We start from the raw sequence: 24060 nt of genomic DNA on the forward strand, positions 1-24060 counted from the left end.
TTGTAGTCAAGGAAGAAGGCAATGAAACCAAATTAAAGCAATTAAAGGCACACATAAACATCTGTTAATTTCAGCTGGCCTCTTCAGCTTAAGAAGCAACAACATTTTAGAAACCAAATACAACTTAATTCAGTGAGCCCTACTAGAAACTATTTATTTATTATTTATTTAAAGATTTATTGATTTTTTAGAGAGAGTGCATGAGTGAGAGCTGAAGAGGGTGAAGAAGAGCGAGACCCAAGCAGACTCCTTGCTGAGCATGAAGTCTGAGGCGGGGGCTTGGTCCCAGCACCTGGAGATCATAACCTGAGGTGAAACCAAGAGTCAGACCCTTAACCGACTGTACCACCCAGGTGCCCCAAATAATTCATTTTTAACCCTTCTGTATAGAATGTAAAAAGCTTTGTAACAAAGCAGAGTATTTCTTGTCACATCTATACTTCTATAATGTACTATGGCAGGATTCAGTTTTCTCTGAGACAGTGAACACTGGTGATTTAAAAGGAAGCCAAAGATCGAGATATATATCTATATATCTATATTATATTTTAAAAATATTTTGTTTATATTTATATATTTATATGTAATTTATATGTAATTTATATATATAAATAATTATATATTTATATTATAGAAATATATATTTATATAATAAAAATATATTAATTTTATATATAAATTTAATATGTATTAAATATAATAAATATAAATATATATATACAATATAAAAATATATACATTTAAGTGTTAATGTCATGGGGCGCCTGGGTGGCTCAGTTGGTTGGGCGTCTGCCTTTGGTTCAGGTCATGAATCTGGGGTTCTGGGATCAAGCCCCACACGGGGCTTCCTGCTCAGCAGGGCGTCCACTTCTCTCCCTTAACCCCTCTAGCCTGTTTGTGTACTCTCTCTCTTTCATGCTGTCTCTCTCTTTCAAAGAAATAAATAAAATCTTTTAAAAAAAAAGAGAAACTTTGCCTCTTTTAAAAATAAAGTGTTAACCTCAAAATGGTTTTGAACTCAAGTCACTGGAAGGATGATATCTCAACTAAAGCGTAATGGATATGCATTCTTTTCCTTTCATCTTTGATGGGGTTGGGCTAGAATCTTCCAGCTCATGCCTATATCCCATAAATATTTACCGAGTTCACCGTTCAGGGATGGTAGGTAAGTATCCGCAAACGTGATGTTTGTGCAATGTTCCAGAAAGCAGGGGTATTCATTTCCCCAGCGTTTCTTCTCCTGGAAGGTTCTGCCCAATCGAGGCACGGAGGTGCCAGCTGAGACTTCCTGACAAATTCAACGTGTGGCTTCCTTTCTAGAAACCACCAGGCTGCCTCAGGACATGATTAGCCATGTCCTAAATACAGTAAGTCCCAGCCAAGACTAACATCTGGAAAACAATACTTAATAGTGTATCTGACTACTGCAGGAAAAAGAAAATAAAAATTTTTTTTGAGCAGTTTAGGGGTTAAAGGAGAATTCAAAGCTAAATGAATTTCACCTTACAGGACTGTGTGAGACTCTGTGAATTCTTCAATGCTACTTACATGAAAGAGAACAAAAAAACAACCACAAGTTGCAGTCAGCATGGTTCCTGCTCACTTGGAAGCTTCCTTGTGTTTCCTTTTTGCCAGCGTCCCACAACAGTGTCCCACTACCTGCCCCAGGTCCTTACAAGGAAGCTGACCTTTAGAATCTAATTGTGGAAGCATGTAGTTGGAGAAAGAAGCTGTAGGGAGAGCCTTCTGAGGAGGGGTGCCCCTGGGGCTCTCTATTTTCAGCAACGAAGTATATGATTTGTTCAGATCACACTGTGTGTCACAGGAAGAACCCGAATGAGAAACGAGCCTATTAAGTCTCATAGATTTTAGAAGATATATTTAGTCACTGCCTGCCTCCTGGCAGAGTATGGCAAAGTGATTTCTTTCTTAGCAGTTACCATTTGTCTCAGGTAGCTGATAGGAAGACTCTTTCTTTCCTTCCTCACAGAAATAATGCAGGACATTCACCTTAATGCAAAATATGAACTCCAGATTCCCAGTAACATAAAATAAATTAAGACACAAAGGCATACCACGCACTTAACTGTTGTCATATGAATACAAGTGCTAGTGAGCAAATGGAAATTCTCTTTGTGCTTAGATTTCCTTAATCTAAAAATAGTAATAGAATAAACTTGTATTTGAAAGGTGGCTTTTCACTGATATCATGGGTTCTAATTATTATGTGATTAACATGGTCTGGTGTTAAGAAAGATACGTAATTCTAACCACTGACGCATGTCAGTGTTATTTTTTTCTTTCTCCCTGTTTCTTTGATACCTTACCCAAGGGTAGCTTTCTTATTTGCTAAATCCAACTTAAAGGCTTATAATTAAATTTCTTGAGACTGTGAACAGATTCTTGTTGTATACCAGGAGGAGGGAAGTAGTTGTTCAATGTACTGCAATGGTACACAGTTTTCTCTGAGACGGTGGGCACGTCTGTCCTAAAGGAGGCCATGTGGTCACAACCATCAATATTTCCTTCCTTTAAAGGGCTGAATAATATTCCATTGTACTGACAGACCACATTTTGTTTCTCCGTTCATCATTATGATGGACTTTGTTTCTACTCTCTAGCTATTTTGAATAATGCTTCTACAAACGGATATTGTGCTTCGATCTGAGCTTTACAGCAAAACTGAGTCTGCATACACGAGAATGGTGACTATGAATGATAGAGAACACAGAGAAGGAAAAGTTTTTAAAGTCCACTCAACTAACAACTATTTCTTAACCACCTACTACAAGGCAGGCATGGTTCCAGGTACAGCAAGCAACAATCCCACGTGAGCAGCCAACAATGGCCCATGAACCATCCATGAGGAAGAGTTCAAAAAACCTGATCAGATATATTATTCACTCAACATCTGTTTAATGAGTCTTTACAGTGTCAGGCTCTGCATGGACAGGAGTAACTCAAAATGCCATGGAAATAACTTCTGATAAAATTACCTGCTAACTTCCATGACAATTCTTTTTTTAGAGATTTAATATAGGTCTTCATGATGTATTTTCAGCATGAGAATCATAGTTTCAATCAGTGCTTTTGCATTTCTTCACTTTTCTGGCTTACACTGATTTAAAAACGGAAGCACGCGTAAAATGTGAAATGTTATAAATCTTACACTGAATGCTTTCCACAGCGTAACTACAGTGGCAGTTTGAGCGCACAGATGAACCAGAACACAATGGATGGCGTCAGGAATACGAACTTCAATCAAGCAATCGTTCACCACTTTTGAATTGAGTCTCTTCCCCTGCCTGGAATTAACTAGAAAGGCCCTGAAATTAGGAAATCCCCATGACCAGCAGTGTCCAAATTAATTTTTACCAAGGCGTCCAAGTTAAGATTTAACAGGACTAATTCCAACAGGGAATTCTGGCTGAAGGTGCATTTGCAGTGCACGATTCCATGTAACCACTTTCAGGACATTTTCATCACTCTGAAAGGAAACCTTGCACCTGTTAGGCAGTCACTGCTCATCTGCCCCCCTCACCCTCCCTCAACGCTAGGCAACCGTCATCTACTTTCTGTGTCTATATGTCTGTTCTGGGCATTTCATAGACATGGAATCACACAACATGTCGCCTTCTGCATCTGCCTTCTTTCACGGAGCATAAGGTTTCCAAGGCTCTTCCATGCTGTAGCCTGTATCAGTGATTCATTCCTTTTCATAGCTAGATAATCGTCCATTGCACAGAGGGACCACATTTCGTGTGTCCATTCATCAACTGACGGACATATGGGTTGTTTCCACTTTTCAGCTCCTAGGAATAAGATGCCGGGCATATTCATTTGCCCTGAAGTTTTTGTGGGGTCGTATGTTTTCCATTCTCTTGAATATGTGGAACTGCTGGGTCATATGGGAACTCTGTGATTACCTTTTTCTAGAACTGCTAGACTGTTTTCTGGAGGTGCTGTACCATTTTATATTGCCAACAGCAACATCTGAGGGTTCCAATTTCTCCACATGCTTGCCAACATGTTTTTATTTGATTTTCGATTATAGCCATCCTCGTGGCTGTGAAGTGGTTTCGATTTGCATTTCCCAGTGGCTAATGCTATTCAGCCCCTTCTCATGAGCGTATTGGCCATTCACATATCTTACTGGGGAACTGTCTATTCTGATCCTTTGCTTATTCTAAAATTGATGAAAACATTAACGTTAAAATTATTTTTAACCTTTTGTTCCTGAGCTATAGGGGTTATTTATATATTCAGGAATATAAGTCCCTTATAAGATATGTGATTTATAAATATAGTCTCCCTTCTGTGATTGTCTTTTCACTTTCTTGAACCATGAGGAGGTCTGTAAAAAAATCCATCCTGGCTTTCACCTGCAAACTATGCTCATGATAGGAATTGGATGGAAATGGAAGGTAGATGAGAGTGGCTTCAGAGAAGAAAATGGGTGAAAAATCCACTTATTTATAAGCTTAGGGCGAGGCCTCGTCATCTTTACAATTCAGCACCTGGTGGCACCTGGCACACACCTGAAGCTCACATAACATTGAACTTTTAACCTAAAACAGTCTCTCACATCTTTAGATTTAAGATTTGAAATCTTGGATAAATCAAGTTGTGAGATGCACGATGTGGTCCTGTGTAATCTTAGGTGATCTGGTTTCCTCCTCTTTGGGTTAGTGTGAGATCAAGTGGTCAACTTGTGGGATGTGCACAGAACAGTGCCCCACCTGGTAAATTTCTATAACTACAGGCTATCTCAAAGCTAGCGGTAGAGGTTTAGAAATTGGGACACACCTGCAAGTCTTTCTGAAGCTGCACACTTTACTCATGGTTTTCAATCTGAGGTCCTTGGGGTCCTTGGAAAAGTTTCAAAGAATTTAGCAAACACTTCAGAGAATTGTAATAAAAACCCTCCTACAGGCAAACGTCTTACGTGGCATGTTATAATGTGCGGAGTACGACTGATGGTTAACTAGTGCTGCTTTGTAATTTATTTTTCTGTAGCCTTCTGTACACGTGTGTATCCCTCCCCCTACACTTTATTATGACACACTTCAAACATACAACTTGAAATAATTTTATAGTGGATGCTTGAACACCCGCCATCTAGATTTTGCCATTATCATTTTATCGTACTTAAAAAAAAAAATCACGTATCTGTCTATCTACCTTACTTTTGATGCATTTCAAAGAAATGGTAGAAACCAAATTCACTTCCTCCTAAATACTCCAGCACACAGATCTTTGTCTGGACATCAGTATTTGCTTACAGGTTTTTTTTTTTTTTTTTTTTCTTCTGTTGAGGTAAAATTTAGGTCCAAAGCAACATGACTCTAGAGTATACCTTTGTGGAATCTTGACACGTGTGAATGGACACGCATGGAACCCAAGCTCCTATCAAGCTGTTATGCACATATTTTCCACTTCTTGCAGCCGTGCTGCTGTTTGGCAGGAAATCTGTAGGAGGACACTGGCCATCGTCCAGATGGCCCAGCACCTGACCCGTAGTATAACCACGAAGGTAAGTTCCCACGGGATACAGACGGTGCCACGCCCAGCTGCACCACGGCCGGTCCCATGCTGAGCCCTGGGCTCTTATCACAGAGCAACGATCACATCACCACAGGTGCAAATGTGGCCCAGAACAGAATTCTGTCTTCAAGACTGTCTTTGTGCATTTAAAAGTTACAAAACCAAAACATTTAAGTGTCTATCAGACTTTGCATTAATCTTCAGAAATGGGCAGAGGCTGCTAGGAAGATAATTTCTTACTCTTCTCCTTTTCATGTTCAGCATCATTTCACTTAAAATATTTCTTTGGATTACAAAGCAAATTAAAACCACAACAACGGAACAACAACAACAACCACCACCCTGTTTTTGCTATTATTTGCTGTTATTCATCTACATAAACCAGAGTATTCCCAAGTGAAAGACTCCATTGTCATCTCTGAGCACTGGGTTTCAATTCTGTTTTTATCAAAACGGCCACATGGATCTTATATGAAGTCAGTGTAATCCATGTGAGCATCTAAAATAAATTTCTTTCTAATAAAATACCAGTCTGGTTTGATACATTTATTCTCATAAAACACGACTTTGGTTTGGTATTTGATGCAAATTGCATTTGGTCCAGCTACTACAATTTTGGAATCTGGCCTTAGTCTTTATTATTACTTTTTAATTTTTAAAAAAATTTATTAAAAAAAAAAAAGATTTCATTTATTTATTTGGGAGAGAGAGAGAGAAAGAGAGAGAGCAATTACAAGCCAGGGGGCAAAGGAGGAGGGAGAAGACTCCACACTGAGCCAGGGTCCCGGTGAAGGCCTCGATCCCGGGACTCTGGGGTCATGACCTGAGCCGACGGCAGACGCTTTCTTGACTGAGCCACCCAGGCGTCCCACTGGCCTTAGTCTTTAAATTGGGTCCTGTGGAGTGTTTCTTGGCACCAAATGAGCCACCTCAAGGAGCATGGGAGAGGCTAAGGGCGACACGCTGGGCTTCTCACTGCTACTGACTCCTCCTCACTCCTGGTACCCCGCACAGGGCAGTTGGACAAGGGTTCTACTTCTAAGAAATCATTGGGGAAATGCAGTTCCAAGGCAGCAACAACATTACTACTATTATTATTATTTACCACATATAGTTCAAAGGCTTGATTTTCACAGCCCTCAAAATGAATCTAACAATATCTAGGGAAAGGGAAACACCAGAAACCAGTGTGATGTGCTGGAAGGAACAGGACTTGGAGCCCCATCTCAGCATCCTCTCTTTATAGGAGGTCTGAGGATTCAATGAGGTGATGTGTGGGAACCCACCAGGATTCTCCACGCAAGGAAGTAGTTTTCTGAAAGATTTAAAAAATTCTATTGGACTCTGATCCTGACTCCTGGCACAGAGCTTCTGAAATCCTCGTAAATTCCTAAGTGGGAAGAGCACTAGGGGCATCTTCTGTTCTAATATTTCATCTTTGGCCCCCCGTTCCCAACACTAAGCTCCTAAATCTCTTGCACCTTTCTGTGTGACAGGAGCATTTTTTGTTTTGTTGAGGTGACTCTGGCTGGGCTCCGGAAAGAGGCTGGCCACTGCAAGGACCAAGCCATGATTAGAAGCTTGGACCTTTCAGCTCCCCACTACTCCATCTTCTGGGAAGGGGAGAGGGGCTGGAGTTGAGGCTAGATCATGACTACATGATGGAGCCTCCATAAGTACGGGGTTTGGAGAGCCTCCAGGTTGGTGAACGTGTGCCCGCGCCAGGGGGATGACACCTTCCAGCTCCACGGAGACAGAGGCTCCTGTGCTCCAGACCTTTCCTGATCTCACCCTGCACATCTCTTCATGCGGCAGCTCATCTGTATCCTTTGTCATTTCCTTTAATAAACCAATAAATTTAAGTAAGTGTCCCTGAGTTCTTCGAGTTGTCAATGGCAGGGCTGACACCGTACATAACCTGTTCCTTGAGACCGGCATCTCTTGGGACCGTCCCCTTAATCTGTGGCATGTGACATGGGCTCCAGGTAGAAAGTGTCAGAATTGAGTTGAATGGGACGACACCCAGCTGGTGTCATGGTGAATGGCCTGGTGTGAGGAAAATACCTCACACGTCTGGTATCAGAAGTGTTGTGAGGGGGGTGGGGTTATGGACATTGGGGAGGGTATGTGCTTTGGTGAGTGCTGTGAAGTGTGTAAACCTGGCGATTCACAGACCTGTATCCCTGGGGATAAAAATATATGTTTATAAAAAATAAAAAATTTAAAAAAAAAGAAGTGTTGTGAGTGTGGTTCACAGGTGAGTGTGAAGGGGACACAGGGGGAGAGGTGTGGGCTTCCTCCTCACATGGAAGCATGTGTGTCACACAAGCCCTCTTCAGAGTTCCTTCTCAGGGCAGGGTTTCCAAATGGACATGGGAGAAACGGATATAATCAGGGGCTGACTGTCTTATTCTGAGCTATCTGGTCTACCTCCTTTGCCCTGATACTAAATTTATTCCTCATACCTAAAAAGAGGCAGACTGTACTGCCCATGAACAGCAACATTTCCAATTCTACAGATCAAGAAAATAAATCTGACAACACATCTGGCCAGGGATGAAGATCAAAATGAGCGTTAAGAAGGTTTACGTGCTCCCATGCGGTTGATTATATATTTAATGAGTTCAACAGTACAGAGCAACACACACAGTTTAAATTATAGTTTCTCTTATTTTAAAATGACCTGGGGGGGGGGAAATCAACCTTGAAGTTGAAACCTCATTTTTGCTAATAATATCCTGATTGTCTCCAAAGCTTAGATTCGGGAACTTGGGAGCCATGGGAGCCACATGGCGCTGGGCAGTAAATGCGGACGATGCGGTCATCAGGGCTCCTGACAGACCAAGACCGGGACGCGGCAGAAAATCACTGTACCCTTCTCATGACTCTTCCCTTTTTTTCTGGAATATTCTCGGTCTTTGAGAGTATTCTAAAACCAATTAATCAAATGGGTGCGCGCCCAGAAGGGCTTCTCATGTAAACAATCAGTACAAAGCCCAAGAACCTACACTCTTGAGCTGTGGAGTTTCAAGTTACATTAAGCAAAGTCTGATTTTTATAAACTTGTTCTAAAGATCCAATTTTCTCTGATTTTCTTTCTCCCAAAATAGCTGTTTCCATGGCTACATAATCACTTATTATTAGGATTTAGAGGAAATGCATTTTGGGGGATAAGGCAGTAGAGATTGTCTTTTAATTTTCACAGTGGGAACTGGGCAATTCCGGATAAAATATAATCTCTGGTGATTTGCACAGCTTGCTTGGTGCCTCAAAGACTCATTTTCCCCCTAAGTACAATACTTAATGCTCAATTATAATGACTGTTCCCACACTCCTCCAGCCAGGGCGGTAGGTCTGGCTGCCTGCCTTACTGACCCTCTGCTCAGGGATGTAGGGGTGGCTACTGACTGGACCTGTGGGTCCCAGGGACAGTGGGTGAGGCCACGGCCTGATGCAGGCCACCTGGCCTTTAGCAAAACCGATCTCTCTGTTTCCTCTGAGATCTGGCCTGCAGATTACAGCGTGCACTTGCCGTCAGAATCCAGGGCTGAGAAAAGCAGACAGGGAAAGCAGAACTGAAAGCCCAGAGAGCAGGAACAGAAGAGCTGGTCCCCACAGTGCCTTTGACTCAGCAGTGGTTCCCCAGAGAGACTCAGAACAAATTCGCAATTTCTTGAAGAAGCCCAAGCAAGTATCCACTCCTTGCATGTCAAATAGCATGAGAAAGATCACCATAGCTTTTTTCATTTTTATATCATGGGTGCTTTACAATTTGGGGGCTCCTGTTTGCTTTTATGTGTTTTTAGAATCAGAGTGGCACGCCTTTGTGATTGATGGAGGCCTTCTAAAAAGTAGGCTTTGTAAATGCAAACATAGACTTTCATCTGTGGTTGACAAGAGGACCCCCGGCTCAGGGAGGACCTTGCCCTTCTGGCCGACCTTGACCAGTGTTCCCGTTGCTTTTCCTGCCCTGACTCCCTCCCTCCTCCATAATCGTCTTTTTTTTTAAAAGATTGAGATATAATTCACATAACATATATTCCACATAACATAAAAATTCACCAGTTTGAATTGTACAATGGTATTTACTATAATTACAAGTTTGTGCAACTATCAATACCATCCTATTCCAGAAAACTCCCATCATCCCCCAAGGAAATCCTATACCCACTAGCAGTCACTCTCCGTTTTCCCTGCCCCTGGCAATCAGTAATCTATTTTCTGTTTCTGTGGATTTTCCTATCCTGGACATTTCATATAAACCCAACCATATAATAAGTGGCCTTTTGTGTCTGTCTTCTTTCACTTAATGTTATGTTTTAAAGGTTCATTGATGTGGTAGCATGAATCAGTGCTTCATCCATATTTAGTCCAAAAAATATTCCATTGTGTGATGGACCCTGTTTTCTGTACCCATTCATTATTTGATGGACATTTGGGTTGTTAGCACTCTTTGGATCTTTTGAAGAATGCTGTCATGTATATCCCTGGATGAGTTTTTGTTTGGACGCATTTTTTTTTTTTTTTAGGATTTTATTTATTTATTTGACAGAGAGAGAGAGAGGGAGCAAGCACAAGCACGGGGAGAAGCAGAGGGAGAAGGAGAAGCAGGCTCCTCTCTGAGCAGGGAGCCTGATGGAGGGCTCGATCCCTGACCCTGAGATCATGACCTGAGCCGAAGGCAGACGCTTAACTGACTGAGACACTCAGGTGACCCTGGATATATGTTTTTAATTTTCTTGAGTAATTTAAGAGTGGAACTTCTGGGTACCTCTGTGTATAAGCTTTTAAGGACCTTTCAGATATTCCCAGACTCCTCATCGGCAGCTCTGCCTTAACAGAATTTCAGCATCACTGAGAACACCTCTTCCCCAAAATATTCTCCTGGTTTCTGCCATGGAAGAAATGACTTTAATGGGGCTTAGAATTATTCCCTTCCTAATAAGTGTTAAGGTTCGAAATGCAATACTGTTGAGCGAGGGAACACCGTGACTTAGATTCGTACCGAGATGTAAGTCAGATCTTTTCTCAGAGCAATTTTGATGGGAAGAAAAAAGAAAACGTGTCAGAACACTGGGGATTTGCAAGGGGCGAGAAGGAGGCCACAGAACCTGAATCTGGGGTAGGGTGTGCACTTCTAAAGGGACGGACCAGCTTTTCCTATTACCACCATAGCTCACACCAGGCTCCTCTTTTGCTAATTATTTTTTTCAAATAGCGCCTACTGTGCACAGACTCCATGAAAGAACATTCACCTGGACATTTAAGGAGGAATAAGACACCTTCCCTGAAGAATTAAAGATTACAAGGGTTGGACAAGATGGCCTGAGTATCACTGTCTCAGGTTTGATGTGACATGTCCTTTCTTTCATTGGAGGGATGCTGACGACTGGTGGAGGCAGCTTCTATTTCTTTCTTTCTTCTTCTTTTTTTTTTTTTAAGATTTTATTTATTTATTTGACAGACAGAGATCACAAGTAGGCAGAGAGAGAGGAGGAAGCAGGCTCCCCGAGAAGTGGAGAGCCTGATGCGGGGCTCAATCCCAGGACGCTGGGATCATGACCTGAGCTGAAGGCAGAGGCTTTAACCCACTGAGCCACCCAGGCGCCCCGGCAGCTTCTATTTCTTTAACTTCTAATTTGACAACATAATATTTCTGTTAGCCCTATATTGCTCTAACAAATGTTTCCATGACATTCTTTGTTTTTAAAAAAATCTCTCACCCCCTACCTTGAAATCTGGGTTTAGAGGCAAAACAGCAGCTATTAAGCTATCAATAAGCTATTAATAGTTGTTAAGCTATTAATAACAAAGGTTATTCATCCAACTTGATTCCCGTGTGTATTAAAATGGATAAAGAAAGCAACGTCGTAGCAGTGAGGATTAACCCAGATAGTGAGGTCTCCGTAGGCAACTGCTTTCTGTGATTCGGCCAGACCCAGAGTTAAGAAAGCACCGCTCAAGCTTTGGCGCCTTGTTCCCATCAAGTCTGGGAGGGAGTCTTGACCTCATGCACGAGGCAGCCTGTGCCCATGGCTCTCAGTCATCTGAAAGGATGGGACCAAAGGAAAGCCAGACCTTGGCTCTGGGAAGCCATGATCTTACGTGCCTTAGTTTACCTCTCTGGCCCTCAGCTTCCACATGATGATGTAACAGCAAGAGCTGATCTAGGGCTTGCGGGCACTATTTTGAGGACTTTGGAGATATACATATTTAATGCTATGAGAACTGTATGCGAACAGGATCCGTAATTGTCCCCATGAGTTTGCCCAGAGCCTTATATGACTGTCCGTGGCAGAGCAGACATCTGAATCCTAACTCCCTGTTGTCAAGGCTCATACGAACTCTTCCTTTTATTCTACGTTAAATCAAGCCATTCATTCTATCCCTGGGGTGGTGTGAGAGTAAGTGGTCTGTTCTTTCTTTTAAGAAAGAGAAATTCCTGATATGCTACTACTGAGTAGCACTGGGACGCTCCCTCACCACCTCTCTGCTCAAGAAATACCAGAAAAGGACGATAGAGCACACATTCCCATCAACTCGAAATACCAATTTAAGTGAATTTAAAGCCATTATGAGCTTTGCTTGAAATTGCTAGCATTAACTTAGGGTACTCTTTCTGTCTCTATGACACCGCAGTGGCTTTTAAAACAACAGAGATGACAGGTTCGAGAAAGAGCTAGTGAGAGCCAGAAGGAAAGATAAGGACCCTTCGGGAAGGGGTGTGCCTCCTGAGACGCTCCCAGGGTGAGGAGCTCCACGGGGAACACTCCCCCACTCTACATCCGCATCTAACCCAGCCTCGCTCTCGTGGAAGCAAACATCCATAACAAATGACAGGACAGTAACCACAGCAGTGTACTCACAGATGTCAACTAAAGGGAATATTGACTGAAGGTAAATCTTGAGGGAATGATTAAGAGTGGCAGGAGACGGGAAATTTTACCTACTTTTCTAGATCGCAAAATTTTAAATTAGTAAATAGTTTCTTCAGCGTATACAGTGGAGGGCCATTAATGCTCATGGTGCTCATTTCAGGGTGTACGCAGCAGGTGGGCGTGCAACGCCTTTTCACTATCCCTGCCGCACCAAGACCACTTACGAGACACACCTGCCGCTCACCCAGCGCTCATGGGCTGGGGCGACGGTGAGCCAGTTCTTGGTCATCATAAGAAGGAGGTTAAGTGAACCTTCTTAACATCATCAATCTCCCCCATCACAACCCTGAGATCCTCCCCGTCCTCTGAAGGACTCCCTCCCACATACTTCTCTGTTGTGGTTTTGGGTTCCTCTTCCTCCTGAAACTAATCTCTGGGGATTGAACTTCCTTGTCCAGGCCCCTGTCGATTCTGAGCTCCAGGTTCCTATAAGCCCCCATCTGCTTCTTCTCTCCCCTTGGGCAGCCCCTCTATCTCCAATCTAACTTCTCCCAAATCGGAGTCTGATATTGTCCCACCCTCGCCCACCTAACATCTCCTAGGTTCCTCCCTCTCAATAAATGGCACCATGACCTTCCCTCTTGACCTCCTGATCCCCACTTTCCTCTGCCCCCAGCATTCTGATTCACCGCCTCGTTCTAACCCCTTTGGGTCCCAGGGCTCACCGCCATGGCTGCACCTGACCCCAGCCTTCCCGCTTGGGTCCTTGTTCCCTTCTTCTAATGTGCCACACAGTGGCCCGAGTGACCCTAACAATCTCCGTCACGGAGCCGATGGTCACTCACTGCATTTGGAAGAAATGCAAGGTCCTTGGCAGAACCTTTGGCCATCGGGAGGGTCTGGCCTCACTGACCCCTCTCATGTGTTTATGGCCACTCTTCCCTCACCCTTCTGTCCCCAGACTGGCTTCCTGTCACTGCCTGGGACACACCCAGCACCCTTGCCGTTGGCTTTTCTCGGTGCCTGTCATGAGGTGATGGTGCCTGACCTCCTCTGAATGGGGAGGGGCTGGAGTGGCCACCCAGCGACCCTCTCCTGGAAATCATTCCGAGCGTAGCTCCACCAGATTGCATGCTTATGGAATCTCTTCCTCAGGTAAGCATTTTTAGAGTTTCCAGACTTAAAATGTAAAAGCACTCATTTCTTGCTGTCCCAAGTGTTATATAAAACAACTTTAAATACAGTTTTTGTCACCAAAATAGCAAATATATCTAGACATTCTTGATTAACTTTCTTCTTGGGCCCACTATTATCTAATGGTCATAGAATGAATCTAAAATAGCAAAAGAAAATAGGAAAGTGAGCATTTCAGGGAAAAACAACGAGCCAGCCTAGGCACCAGAGTTCTTTCCTTATTTCCTATTTCTCTTCATTGCATTTTTTTCCATCAAGGCTTTACTTATTCTATTAATTACCATCTACTTTCAAGGGTCCTCTATTTCTAACAGGTATAGGGTATCGCTTATCATTCAAGTAAGTGCTTGGGCTCGACGGCAGACGTGAATAGTATTTTAAAATTTAATTTGGGGGTCCTGTTCCTAAGTGAAAATATGATAATGAATATCTAAGCACCTCCCAATTCACAGATATGCCTGTTTTTTTTATAGAAAGCAAAAGGACGCACAGAACTGAAAACGGGTCCGGGGAAAATGAACACACCTGCTTCTGGTTCTTCCTTTGAAACACTGATTCCTGTCGGAGTTTCAGTTTTCCATCTACCAAACCCGGGCCCTTTGAAAAACTGATTTCTGTAGTAAGATGTTAATGCTTTGTTCCTTTCACTCAAGAGACTTCATTGACCTGGGAGGGCAGCATAATTGGGGGCGGGGGAAGGGTAGCCTCAGAGAGGCTGGGCCATGCTCAGGAGATGACTTACTATTGCGCGCAGTCGATTAGCTGATACTCGTTGGACCTCTCAAAGCACGCCTTCACGCCTTCATCATCCCAGAGCTTCTTCACATGATCGAAGAATTCCTAACATTTGAAAAAATTCGAGTAAGAAAGCACAGGTGTTAGAATCTTTTAAAAAGTTACAAGTAAAAAGAAACTGCCCCTCACCCCACCAATTTTTTTTTTTTTTTTTGCAGGTAGCCCATGAGTTGTTTTCCTTATAGGAGTTGACTTCACACATGGTAAAATGCACAGGACTTGAGATCAGTCTGAGGAGAAATGGATACACCCGTGTTATCGTCACTCGATTCCATCTGCCAAACATTCTCGTCCTTCCAGAAAGTTCCACCAAATGAAAATTACGAGTCTAAAGTAATTTTATGGCATTTACCAATGATACATACAACAGCTATTCTAAGAGTAATTTTAAAGTTCTTCGTACTCAGTCACCTGCCTAGTGGTACCATCACGTCAGCAGGGAAAAGCATGCCTATCGTAACGGTAAGTTCGGTTTTAGCTGTTGTCCCTTCAGGTTTCCGTGAGCCACGATTACTAATAGCCGTGACTGAGCAGATGGGTTAAATATGGCCCAGAAGCATTAGGTATATTAGAAAGGAAACCTTGAAAATTTCACTCTTTGGGTTACTAATTCACTTTTTTGTGTGTTTGTTTGTTTGTTTTTTGGGCATTTTCTAAAACTACAAATTACAAGCAAATTCTGATTTTTGGTTCCTCAAGCCCCTGTGGGCACAGAGCTCAATTTCACCCATGATGGCAAGCTCTCCTTCTCTCCAAGTAAGAGGTGGCTTTATGAATTCATATTTCCAAAATTACCCAAATTAAATTAACAGTGCTATGGAAGCAAATGACAACACATCAGCTGCTAAATATAAAAGAAGTTACGTAAATTTTCACAAACCCCTTCATTAGAATATTTATATCCCTTCCCACATCAGTCATCCTCACGGCAGCCCCAGGAAGCACCCATTCCCATCTCTGATCTGCACCAAATCTGGGGCTTCTGATGCTTCATGTCTGTTGATTTTTTGGAGGAAAAAGAAAAATAAAGAGCTGGTTCTTTTCTGGAAGATTCACGATTCCATACAAGGGTGCACCTGAATACTGTGGGGGCCCTCTTTGAAAAAAGAAACTTAAAGTCACACGTTCGCAATTAGGTACAAAACCTCAGAAGGGGCAGGAGAGGTGAGGGGCCGTGAGGTTCTGACGTCCTAGTATCAGGGACAATCTTTAGAGGTCTGCCGAGTCTCTACACCTATGGTCTGTTGGGCTCCTCATTGTCACGAACAACTCCAACTACCCACAGCTGACAATGAAGGTAAATCTCCGTAGGATGGAGAGGAGCTGAACCTCTCAGTTTTTGTCTCCCTAGATTTATGGTTCCTTCTGGAATCTCGCACTGCTGCTCTTATCACTCCAGTGAGGGTGTTTATATAGGCTTCCTTAAATTTCTTTTTTCCCTTCAAAGAGCCATATGAAAACACACACACACACACACACACACCCCAAATGAGAAATCCTCTATTTTCTATTGTAAAGATGCTCTTGAAAGACAATGGTAACCTTAGTGTCATGGTGATTTTTGGAATCAAGCTCCATCTCTCTTCCCTCCTGCAAACCCCCAGTGTAGTAGTTTCCTGAATAAAGTCCCTTTACAGTCTTCATCAGGTGTCAGAATCATTTTTTTTTTTTTCTGCAGCAGTCTGAGCTGAAGCCTCTGAGACAGAATTAGAGAGGAGAGCTCGAATTAAGAACCAAGATGCATGATTTCTGGGGTCCGTGTTAATAGGGATGGTGGGCACTGTGTTTTTAAAGCAGATGTTTTGGACAACACCGGAGGAACACAAAAGCAACAACAATCTTGGCTTCCAGTTCGTGCTGGTGAACAAAGATACTGGATTAGAATATAGCTAGGTCTCCAGGATTCTCCATATTTACTTTTTTTTTTTTTCTTTAAGATTTTACTTATTTGCCTGAGAGACACAGCAAGAGAAAGAACACAAGCAGGAGGAGTGGGAGAGGGAGAAGTAGGTTTCCCGCTGAGCAGGGAGACCCTTGTGGGACTCCAACCGGGGATCATGACCCGAATGGAAGGCAGACACTTAACAACTGAGCCACCCAGGCTTCCCTTCATGTTTACTTTTTAAGCAGTTCCAAAAACCTCGTGGAAAATTTCAGAGCTGCTACTGCCGTTGCTTCTGCCTTTTATTAGAGAAAATTTCCAAACTTACAAAAGTAGAGAGAATTCCCCAGGCCACTCATTACTCAGCCTCCTCTGTGTGTACCAACACATAGCCAATTCTCTCTTTCTTTTTCTTTTTTTTTTTTTAATAACTCATGTCTTTCCCCACATTTATTATTTTGCAGCAGATCTCTTATGTCATATAATTTTATTTCAACATTATTTCTAAAAGATAAAGGCTCTTAAAAAATCATAGTCACAGCACCACTATCTCAACTAAAAATATAACAACGAAAAAAGAAAGGATTCTGTAAAATCATTAAATATTCAGTTAGCCAATGCAGCCTCTCTAGCTATACTTAACCTGTTGTCCAGAGCCAGGCTAGAATTCTCACGCATTTGTGAAACCAACTGGGAGATAAGTATGAGGAGTAATTTTGGCATGCCTCCATTAGCAACTAAGATGAATAATATTAAATAAAACTAATTTCAGTGTGCGTGTGTGCCTAAGGAAAAAAAAAAGATGATTCACAGAGAAATGTAACCCACTTCTGACAATTGAGAATATGGAGAAATTGAGAGTATAAAAAGAAAATTACTGACATTTCTTTGTTTTTTTTTTTTTTTTGATTACTGAATAAGAATTGACTTGACAAACAAACAAACAAAAATGAATCGAGTTGAGATCTTCATGTATTTAGCAACTGAAATATGTAAATATTTGTTACTTTTATTTAAAGAGTTTTGACATAGCATAACCTATAAGCTTACCAAGTCACTGAGGTGTATAGCTGACACCAATGTCACATTGTATATCAGCTCAACTCAAATTAAAAAAAAAAATTAAAAAAAAAAAACCGACGGGAGATTGAGTTGTGTTATAGAAAGAAAAATAATAATGATAAAAAATTTAAACTTACTTTTGAAAAGGCAAGGCTCTAACATTTTCATAACACCATTCTGATTTTTCAATCAAAATTGAAATTAAAATTTAAAAAATGCAAGTATCTAGCTCTTGTGTTTTGTGTCACAGCATTTTCCTTCTGGTCCTGCGGTCTACATCTCCCTTTCCACACGAAGTACAAAGCTAACATAGGATTCTCAGATGGGCAACCAGTTTTTTTCTTTTTCTTTAAATTCCTCCTAACCTCTCTAAAATGGAAATCATGCAACAGTAGGCAACACAAATTCTTGCATGATATCCCTGCTGATACAACTTTCTGGTTGCACTCACACCTGAGATCTATTTTTCATTTTTCTAAAAAAGATTTTATTTCTTTATTTGACAGACAGAGATCACAAGTAGACAGAGAGGCAGGCAGAGAGAGAGGAGGAAGCAGGCTCTCTGCTTAGCAGAGAGCCCAATGCGGGGCTCAATCCCAGGACCCTGGGATCCTGACCTGAGCCGAAGGCAGAGGCTTTAACCCACTGAGCCATCCAGGTGCCCCTATTTTTCATTTTTGAAATGAGAACCTAAAGCCTATTTCTTGTCTCTGGAAGGGAATGTTGTGCAGTGGTTTGGAGTCAACGCCCTGGGTACACACACAGGTCTTGGGAAGAACTGCTTTCACACACAGTACGGGTGGAAATTGTCACGAGGTTGAGTGTAAAAACACTCTTCCTCATGCTCGTTAGCCGATATTCCTTCTGAGGTGACTTATGGAAAAATCTCGAATTTTAGTATCAGGATGACTCTTTTTTTTTTGCATTTCTGAAGACGCTTTTTATATTTTCTTATTGATTTTTAATCTTCAGAGCTCTGTGGCTCTTCTCTGTTTTTATTTACATTACTGAGTTGATTCAGGAAAGCATACAGGTCCCATTTGGGGGTCAGTGTTCATGTTTTGTGTAGGGCTTGGCCTTATATTCTGGATGCGAATTTCACTTCTGGTCCCACCTAACTTGACTCGTATTCCTAATTCTGTTCTCCTGCATTTTCAGATATTTTATTACCTTGTATTATAACTTTGGGAACAGCACTAAACACTTTCCAGAACAAGCTGAAACAAAAATAAATGTCTGACCGAACTTTTTAGGGGAACATAGTGGATAATATCCACCACCACAATCCAGGGACCTTAGAAATAGGCAGTTTCAGGTCGGAACCCATTTATTTATATGGGATTGTCCAAAGCTCAAGTTTAGGTCTGATTCGTTTAAAATACACATAAACACACTCAGTTTTAGCCCTCGGATTAAGAGAATGACACAATAGGTTTTCGTCATTTGTTTTTTCAAAGATCTGATGGGTATCAAGTCTGTGTGGGCGCTATCAGGCCTGCCGACACCATGATTTTGTTATTCATAATCTGTCCATCCTCAAATCAAATTGAATACAGTATGTCGAAAAGTCTATCTAGAAACAACTTTCAGAAACTGTGCTAAAAAAACCCAAACCCCAAACATTAAAATCATTAGCAGTCCCCTTGCCCATGTCTTTATGCTGACCACCCTGGGAAAGAATCTTGTCAAGGAACCACATAGAAAAAGAGGTTGCCCCTAGCATTTACTGAGCGCTTCATATGTTCCAGGCAATGTTCTAAGGGTGGTATGTACAAGGTCTCATCTGAGACAACCCTGCCTTGTAGGCGATTCAGTTCCCATTTCACTGATGACAAAACAAGTATGATTAAGGATATTTTATATTCTCTTGGAAGGAAGTGGTCAAACCTGGCTTCAAAAGCGTGTTCTGAGGCTTTCTACCTTCCCTGTTCTCCTCTGCTCAGTGGCTACTCCCTGAGCCTGGGAGACCAGAGAGGAAAAAGGCAAATTTGTAATATACCCCACACTCATCTGTTTTCTTTTTTTTTTCCCTTTAGGACAGCCTACTTTAACTATTCTTAGGATCATTTTAACAGCTTTTGAGGTATACTATATATACCAAAAAATTCACCCAATTATTCATACACTCAAGTTTTAGAACACCTCCATCATCTCCTTACCCTTCTTTGGAGCCAAGCCCAGCTCTCCCCCACCTCCCACCCCCATCTCAGACACAGTTAATCTCACTTCTGTCCCTACAGTTTTGCCTTTTTCAAGAAATTTCATATCAATGAAGCCACCTTGTCCTCTTGTGCCTGTCTTCTTTGAACTAGCATGGAGTTTTTGAGATTCACCCATTTTGTTATGTATATTAGCAGTTTGTTCTTCTTAAAAAATTGCTGAGTTCTACTCTGCTGTATGAATATACCACGTTTTGTGTATTCATTCAGCAGTGGATGGACATTTGGGATATTTCTGGTTCTTGACTATTGTGAATACTGCTGATTGGATTATCTGTGTACCGGACTGGGTTGATTCCACCAGAAGAGGAATTGCTGAATTATATGGAATGTGTTTAACTTTAAAAAACTGTGACACTGTTTTCCAAAGTGGCCATTCCCTTATACACTGTCAAGCAGTGTCTAGTGATTCTAGTTACACCACATCCTCAATACTTGGTTTTGTCCATCTTTTTAATTTGAATTACTCTGGTGGGTATGTAGTGGCATCTAATTATGGATTCAGTTTGTATCTCCCTAATGACCAATGACTTTGAACATCTTCTTTTTTTTTTTAAGATTTTTATCTTTATTTTTAAAAAAATTTTAGAAATATTTTTATTTATTTATTTGACAGAGAGATCACAAGTAGGCAGAGAGGCAGGCAGAGAGAGAGGAGGAAGCAGGCTCCCCGCCAAGCAGAGAGCCTGATGTGGGGCTCGATCCCAGGACCCTGGGATCATGACCTGAGCCGAAGGCAGAGGCTTTAACCCACTGTGCCACCCAGGCATTCCATTTTTAAAAGATTTTAAAAATTATTTATTTATTTGACAGACAGAGATCAAAAGTAGGCAGAGAGTAGGGCAGAGAGAGAGAGAGGAGGAGGAGGAAGCAGGCTCCCTGCTGAGCAGAGAGCCCAATGTGGGGCTTGATCCTAGGACCCTGGGATCATGACCTGAGCCAAAGGCAGAGGCTTAACCCACTGAGCCACCCAGGTGCCCCATGAACATCTTTTCATGTGACCGTTGACTACTTGCATATCTTCTTGTTAAGTGTCTGCTCAAATATTTTGACCATTTAAAGAAATTGGGTTGTATGTCTTCTTACTATCAAGTTTTATTTCTTTTACAAGAATAAGACACTTGAAAAAACTGTCTGGATTTAAGTCCTTTGTCAGCTACAGGTTTTGCAAATATGTCCTCCCAAACTGCAGCTTGCATTTTAATTTTCTTGAGCATTTAAAAAAAATTTTTAAAAAGATTATTTATTTATTTATTTGACAGACAGAGATCACAAGTAGACAGAGGGGCAGGCAGAGAGAGAGGAAGGGAAGCTGGCTCCCAGCCAAGAGGACAGCCCAATGTGGGGCTTGATCCCAGGACCCTGGGATCATGACCTGAGCTGAAGGCAGAGGCTTTAACCCACTGAGCCACCCAGGTGCCCCTCTTGAGCATCTTTTGATGAGCAAAATTCTAAATTTTGCCAGTGTCTAGTTAATCCATTTTATCCATTTAGCATTTTGCTTTTTTTGGTGTTCTAAGAAATCTCCATCTAACCCGAAGTAAAAAAAAAAAAAAAAGAAAAGAAAAATTCCCTCCCAAGTTTTCTTCCTAAAATTTTACAATTGTAACTCCTATATTTAGGTCAATGATCCATTTGAGTTCATTTTTGAGTACAGTGTGAGGAAAGGGTCAGATTTCACTTTTTTCCATACAGGGAATCCGCTTCCCCAGCATGTTTATTGCAAAGACTACTCTGCTCCACTGAATTACCTTGGTACCTTTGTTGAAATAGACTGTATACATGTGAGGTCTATTCCTGGACACTGAGTTCTGTTTTACTGACCCATATGTCTATTCTTTTTTTTTAAGCTTTATTTATTTATTTGTCAGAGAGAGAGAGAGAGAGAGATCGATCACAGGTAGGCAGAGAGGCAGAGAGAGAAGGAGGCTCCCCACTGAGAAAGGAGCCCCATTTGGGACTGGATCCCAGGACCCTGGGATCACGACCTGAGCCGAAGGCAGCTGCTTAACCGACTGAGCCACCCAGGCGTCCCCCATATGTCTATTCTTATGTCTACAATACATTGTCTTGATTTCTGTGGCCTCATGGTAAGTCTTAAAATTAGTAGTGTGAAGTCTTCAACTTTCACTCCTCTTTTTCAACATCATTTTGGCTGTTCTAGGTCTTTCGAATTCCCACATACATTTTAGAACTAGCTTGTCAGTTTCTATGAGGAAGCCTGTTGATCTGAGATTGCACTGAACCCATAGCTCACTGAAGGGAAAAGTACCACCTAACAAGATTGAGTGTTCTAATCCATGCACAAGATGTGTTTATTTATGTGTTATATTATTTATTTAAATCCTTTCAAGAATACTTTGACATTTACTGTGTATAGACCTTTCATTTCATCTGTTGAATTTTTTCCTCTGTAGATTTCTTGGATGTTATTTTTATTTTTATTTTTTAAAAGATTATTTATTTATTTATTTGTCAGAGAGAGAGAGAGAGAGTGAGAGCAAGCACAGGCAGACAGAGTGGAAGGCAGAGTCAGAGGGAGAAGCAGGCTCCCCGCGGAGCAAGGAGCCCGATGTGGGACTCGATCCCAGGACGCTGGGATCATGACCTGAGCCGAAGGCAGCTGCTTAACCAACTGAGCCACCCAGGCGTCCCTGGATGTTATTTTTAAATGTACAGGATTTAAAGTTTCACTTTTGGATTTTTGTCATTGCTCGTACATAGAAATACAATTGGTGTCTGTATTTGAGCTTGTCTCGTGCAACCTTGTTAATTTCACCTGTTAGTTCTAGAAGTTTTAAAGTGCAGCTGTGGGGCGCCTGGGTGGCTCAGTTGGTAACCATCTGCCTTCGGCTCAGGTCCTGGGATCGAGCCCCGCATTGGGCCCCCTGCTCAGTGGGAAGCCTGCTTCTCTCTCTCCCACTCCCCCTGCTTGGGTTCCCTCTCTCGCTTTGTCTCTCTCTGTCAAATAAATAAATAAAATCTTTAATAAAAACAAAAAGTGCAGCTGTGGACAGAAACAGTTACTTGCATAGCTCTGGCTTCTCCCTCTTTCTCTTCCTAAAGCATGACCCATAAGGCCTGGGACATATTAGAATTCTCTGTGATTCTGAGCACAGGGCTCTGATCTGAAGGGACTTCACCACCCACGGTGGCCAACTTCCATTGCTTTTGCTGCTTTTAAACACTTTGCCCACCCCCCACCCCCCAAAAGCTATACTAAGATATGTCTTGCGATTCTTTCATTTCCAAATTATGTCACAAAACAACTGTGATAAGTATAAAGTTTAGTTACTCAGATCCATTAAACATAACAGAGAATCAAATAAATCGACCTTTAGTGATGAGAACATAATTTTCCTCAAGTATTTTTCTTCCACAAACTTAATTTTTTAGCTTTTGATTTCCCCTTCACAATACTCCCACTCTTATGCCTAAAAGTCTCTCTGTAAAATCTTCATTCTCTGAGAAAATTTTGCACTTGGAGAATGCCTAAGAGACTCACCAGAGAAACTTATTTGTGTGGGAACAGAAATAAAATAATTAGGTATTTTCATTAGGGATAAGAGACTCAAAGAATCACGACTTTGGTCCTTGCTTCCAGACAATTCTCTATCAAGTTTTCTGACAAAAGTTCTCCTTGGAACATCAGGCACGAATTACATAACACTTTAAGGTATTATTCTTGGTCTTCTTAGTCACTCCAAATCCTTTCTGTGCTGAGAGGCAAAACGAAGTGAGGAGCCCTCCTTTTTGGGAAGAAAGTTAGAATTAAAGGCAATGTCTTTAAAAGCGCATTTGCTGTATTCCAACTGGCAACAGTTATAGAATTAGATACACATTTCTTTGGGAACATTTTAGTGTAAAATCTACTATGAGTCTAAGGAGGGATCAGAAGGTATTTATGGTTTGAACATAGATTTTGTATTTGGGTGCCCGGGTTCAAATCCTAGTGATTGGGACTCAGTTTCCTCCTCTGCTCCACAGGGATGTAGCAGTTCTGGGCAGAGGTGGGCCGGGACAGATCAGAATCTGGTGAATGGGTGTCAAGGCAGGGGGCTGAGGAAGTGCACATGTGATGGGTGTGGGCGGGAAGGACACGAAGAAAGGATGGCTAAAATGACCAAATGAGAAACAGGATGGGGTGACGTGAGCGGGGGAGATTCTGACTCAGGGCAGTCAAGAAGTCAAGTCACCCTATTGACAAGAAGTCAATAGGGTGAAATGCTGAATGCTGATGAGCAGCAACAGTCAGGGGGAGTCCTCTGGCTTTGGACACAGGACGGCATCCAGAAGGTGGTGCTGCTGTAATTTTGGTAAAAATGTGGCGAGACCTGCCAGATTCCAAGAGCCAAGAGAGAAGCACATGGTAAGGACACAGAAGTCATGGGTGGGTTTGAGGACTGAGTTCTAGAAACATCTACAGAACACCTGGTGCTGGGTGTGGGAAAGAGAGGGCACATGATTTCAGAACGTCAGGAGAGGG

The 24060-nt window shown here is 41.9% G+C and overlaps 1 protein-coding gene across 4 annotated transcripts in view; it reads right to left on the bottom strand.

Annotated features, from left to right (window-relative positions):
• The window catches only part of GNAL (G protein subunit alpha L), a 143652-nt gene that overhangs the window by 29560 nt on the left and 90032 nt on the right, over positions 1-24060 (bottom strand). For all 4 annotated transcript variants that reach the window (XM_059409166.1, XM_059409169.1, XM_059409168.1 and 1 more), the window contains one exon: positions 14359-14456. In XM_059409166.1, the coding sequence (XP_059265149.1) occupies positions 14359-14456 (98 nt within the window). The remainder of the gene's footprint in view (positions 1-14358; positions 14457-24060) is intronic.

The sequence above is a fragment of the Mustela nigripes genome, chromosome 8 (assembly GCF_022355385.1).
Source record: "Mustela nigripes isolate SB6536 chromosome 8, MUSNIG.SB6536, whole genome shotgun sequence".
In the NCBI taxonomy this organism is placed as follows: domain Eukaryota; kingdom Metazoa; phylum Chordata; class Mammalia; order Carnivora; family Mustelidae; genus Mustela; species Mustela nigripes.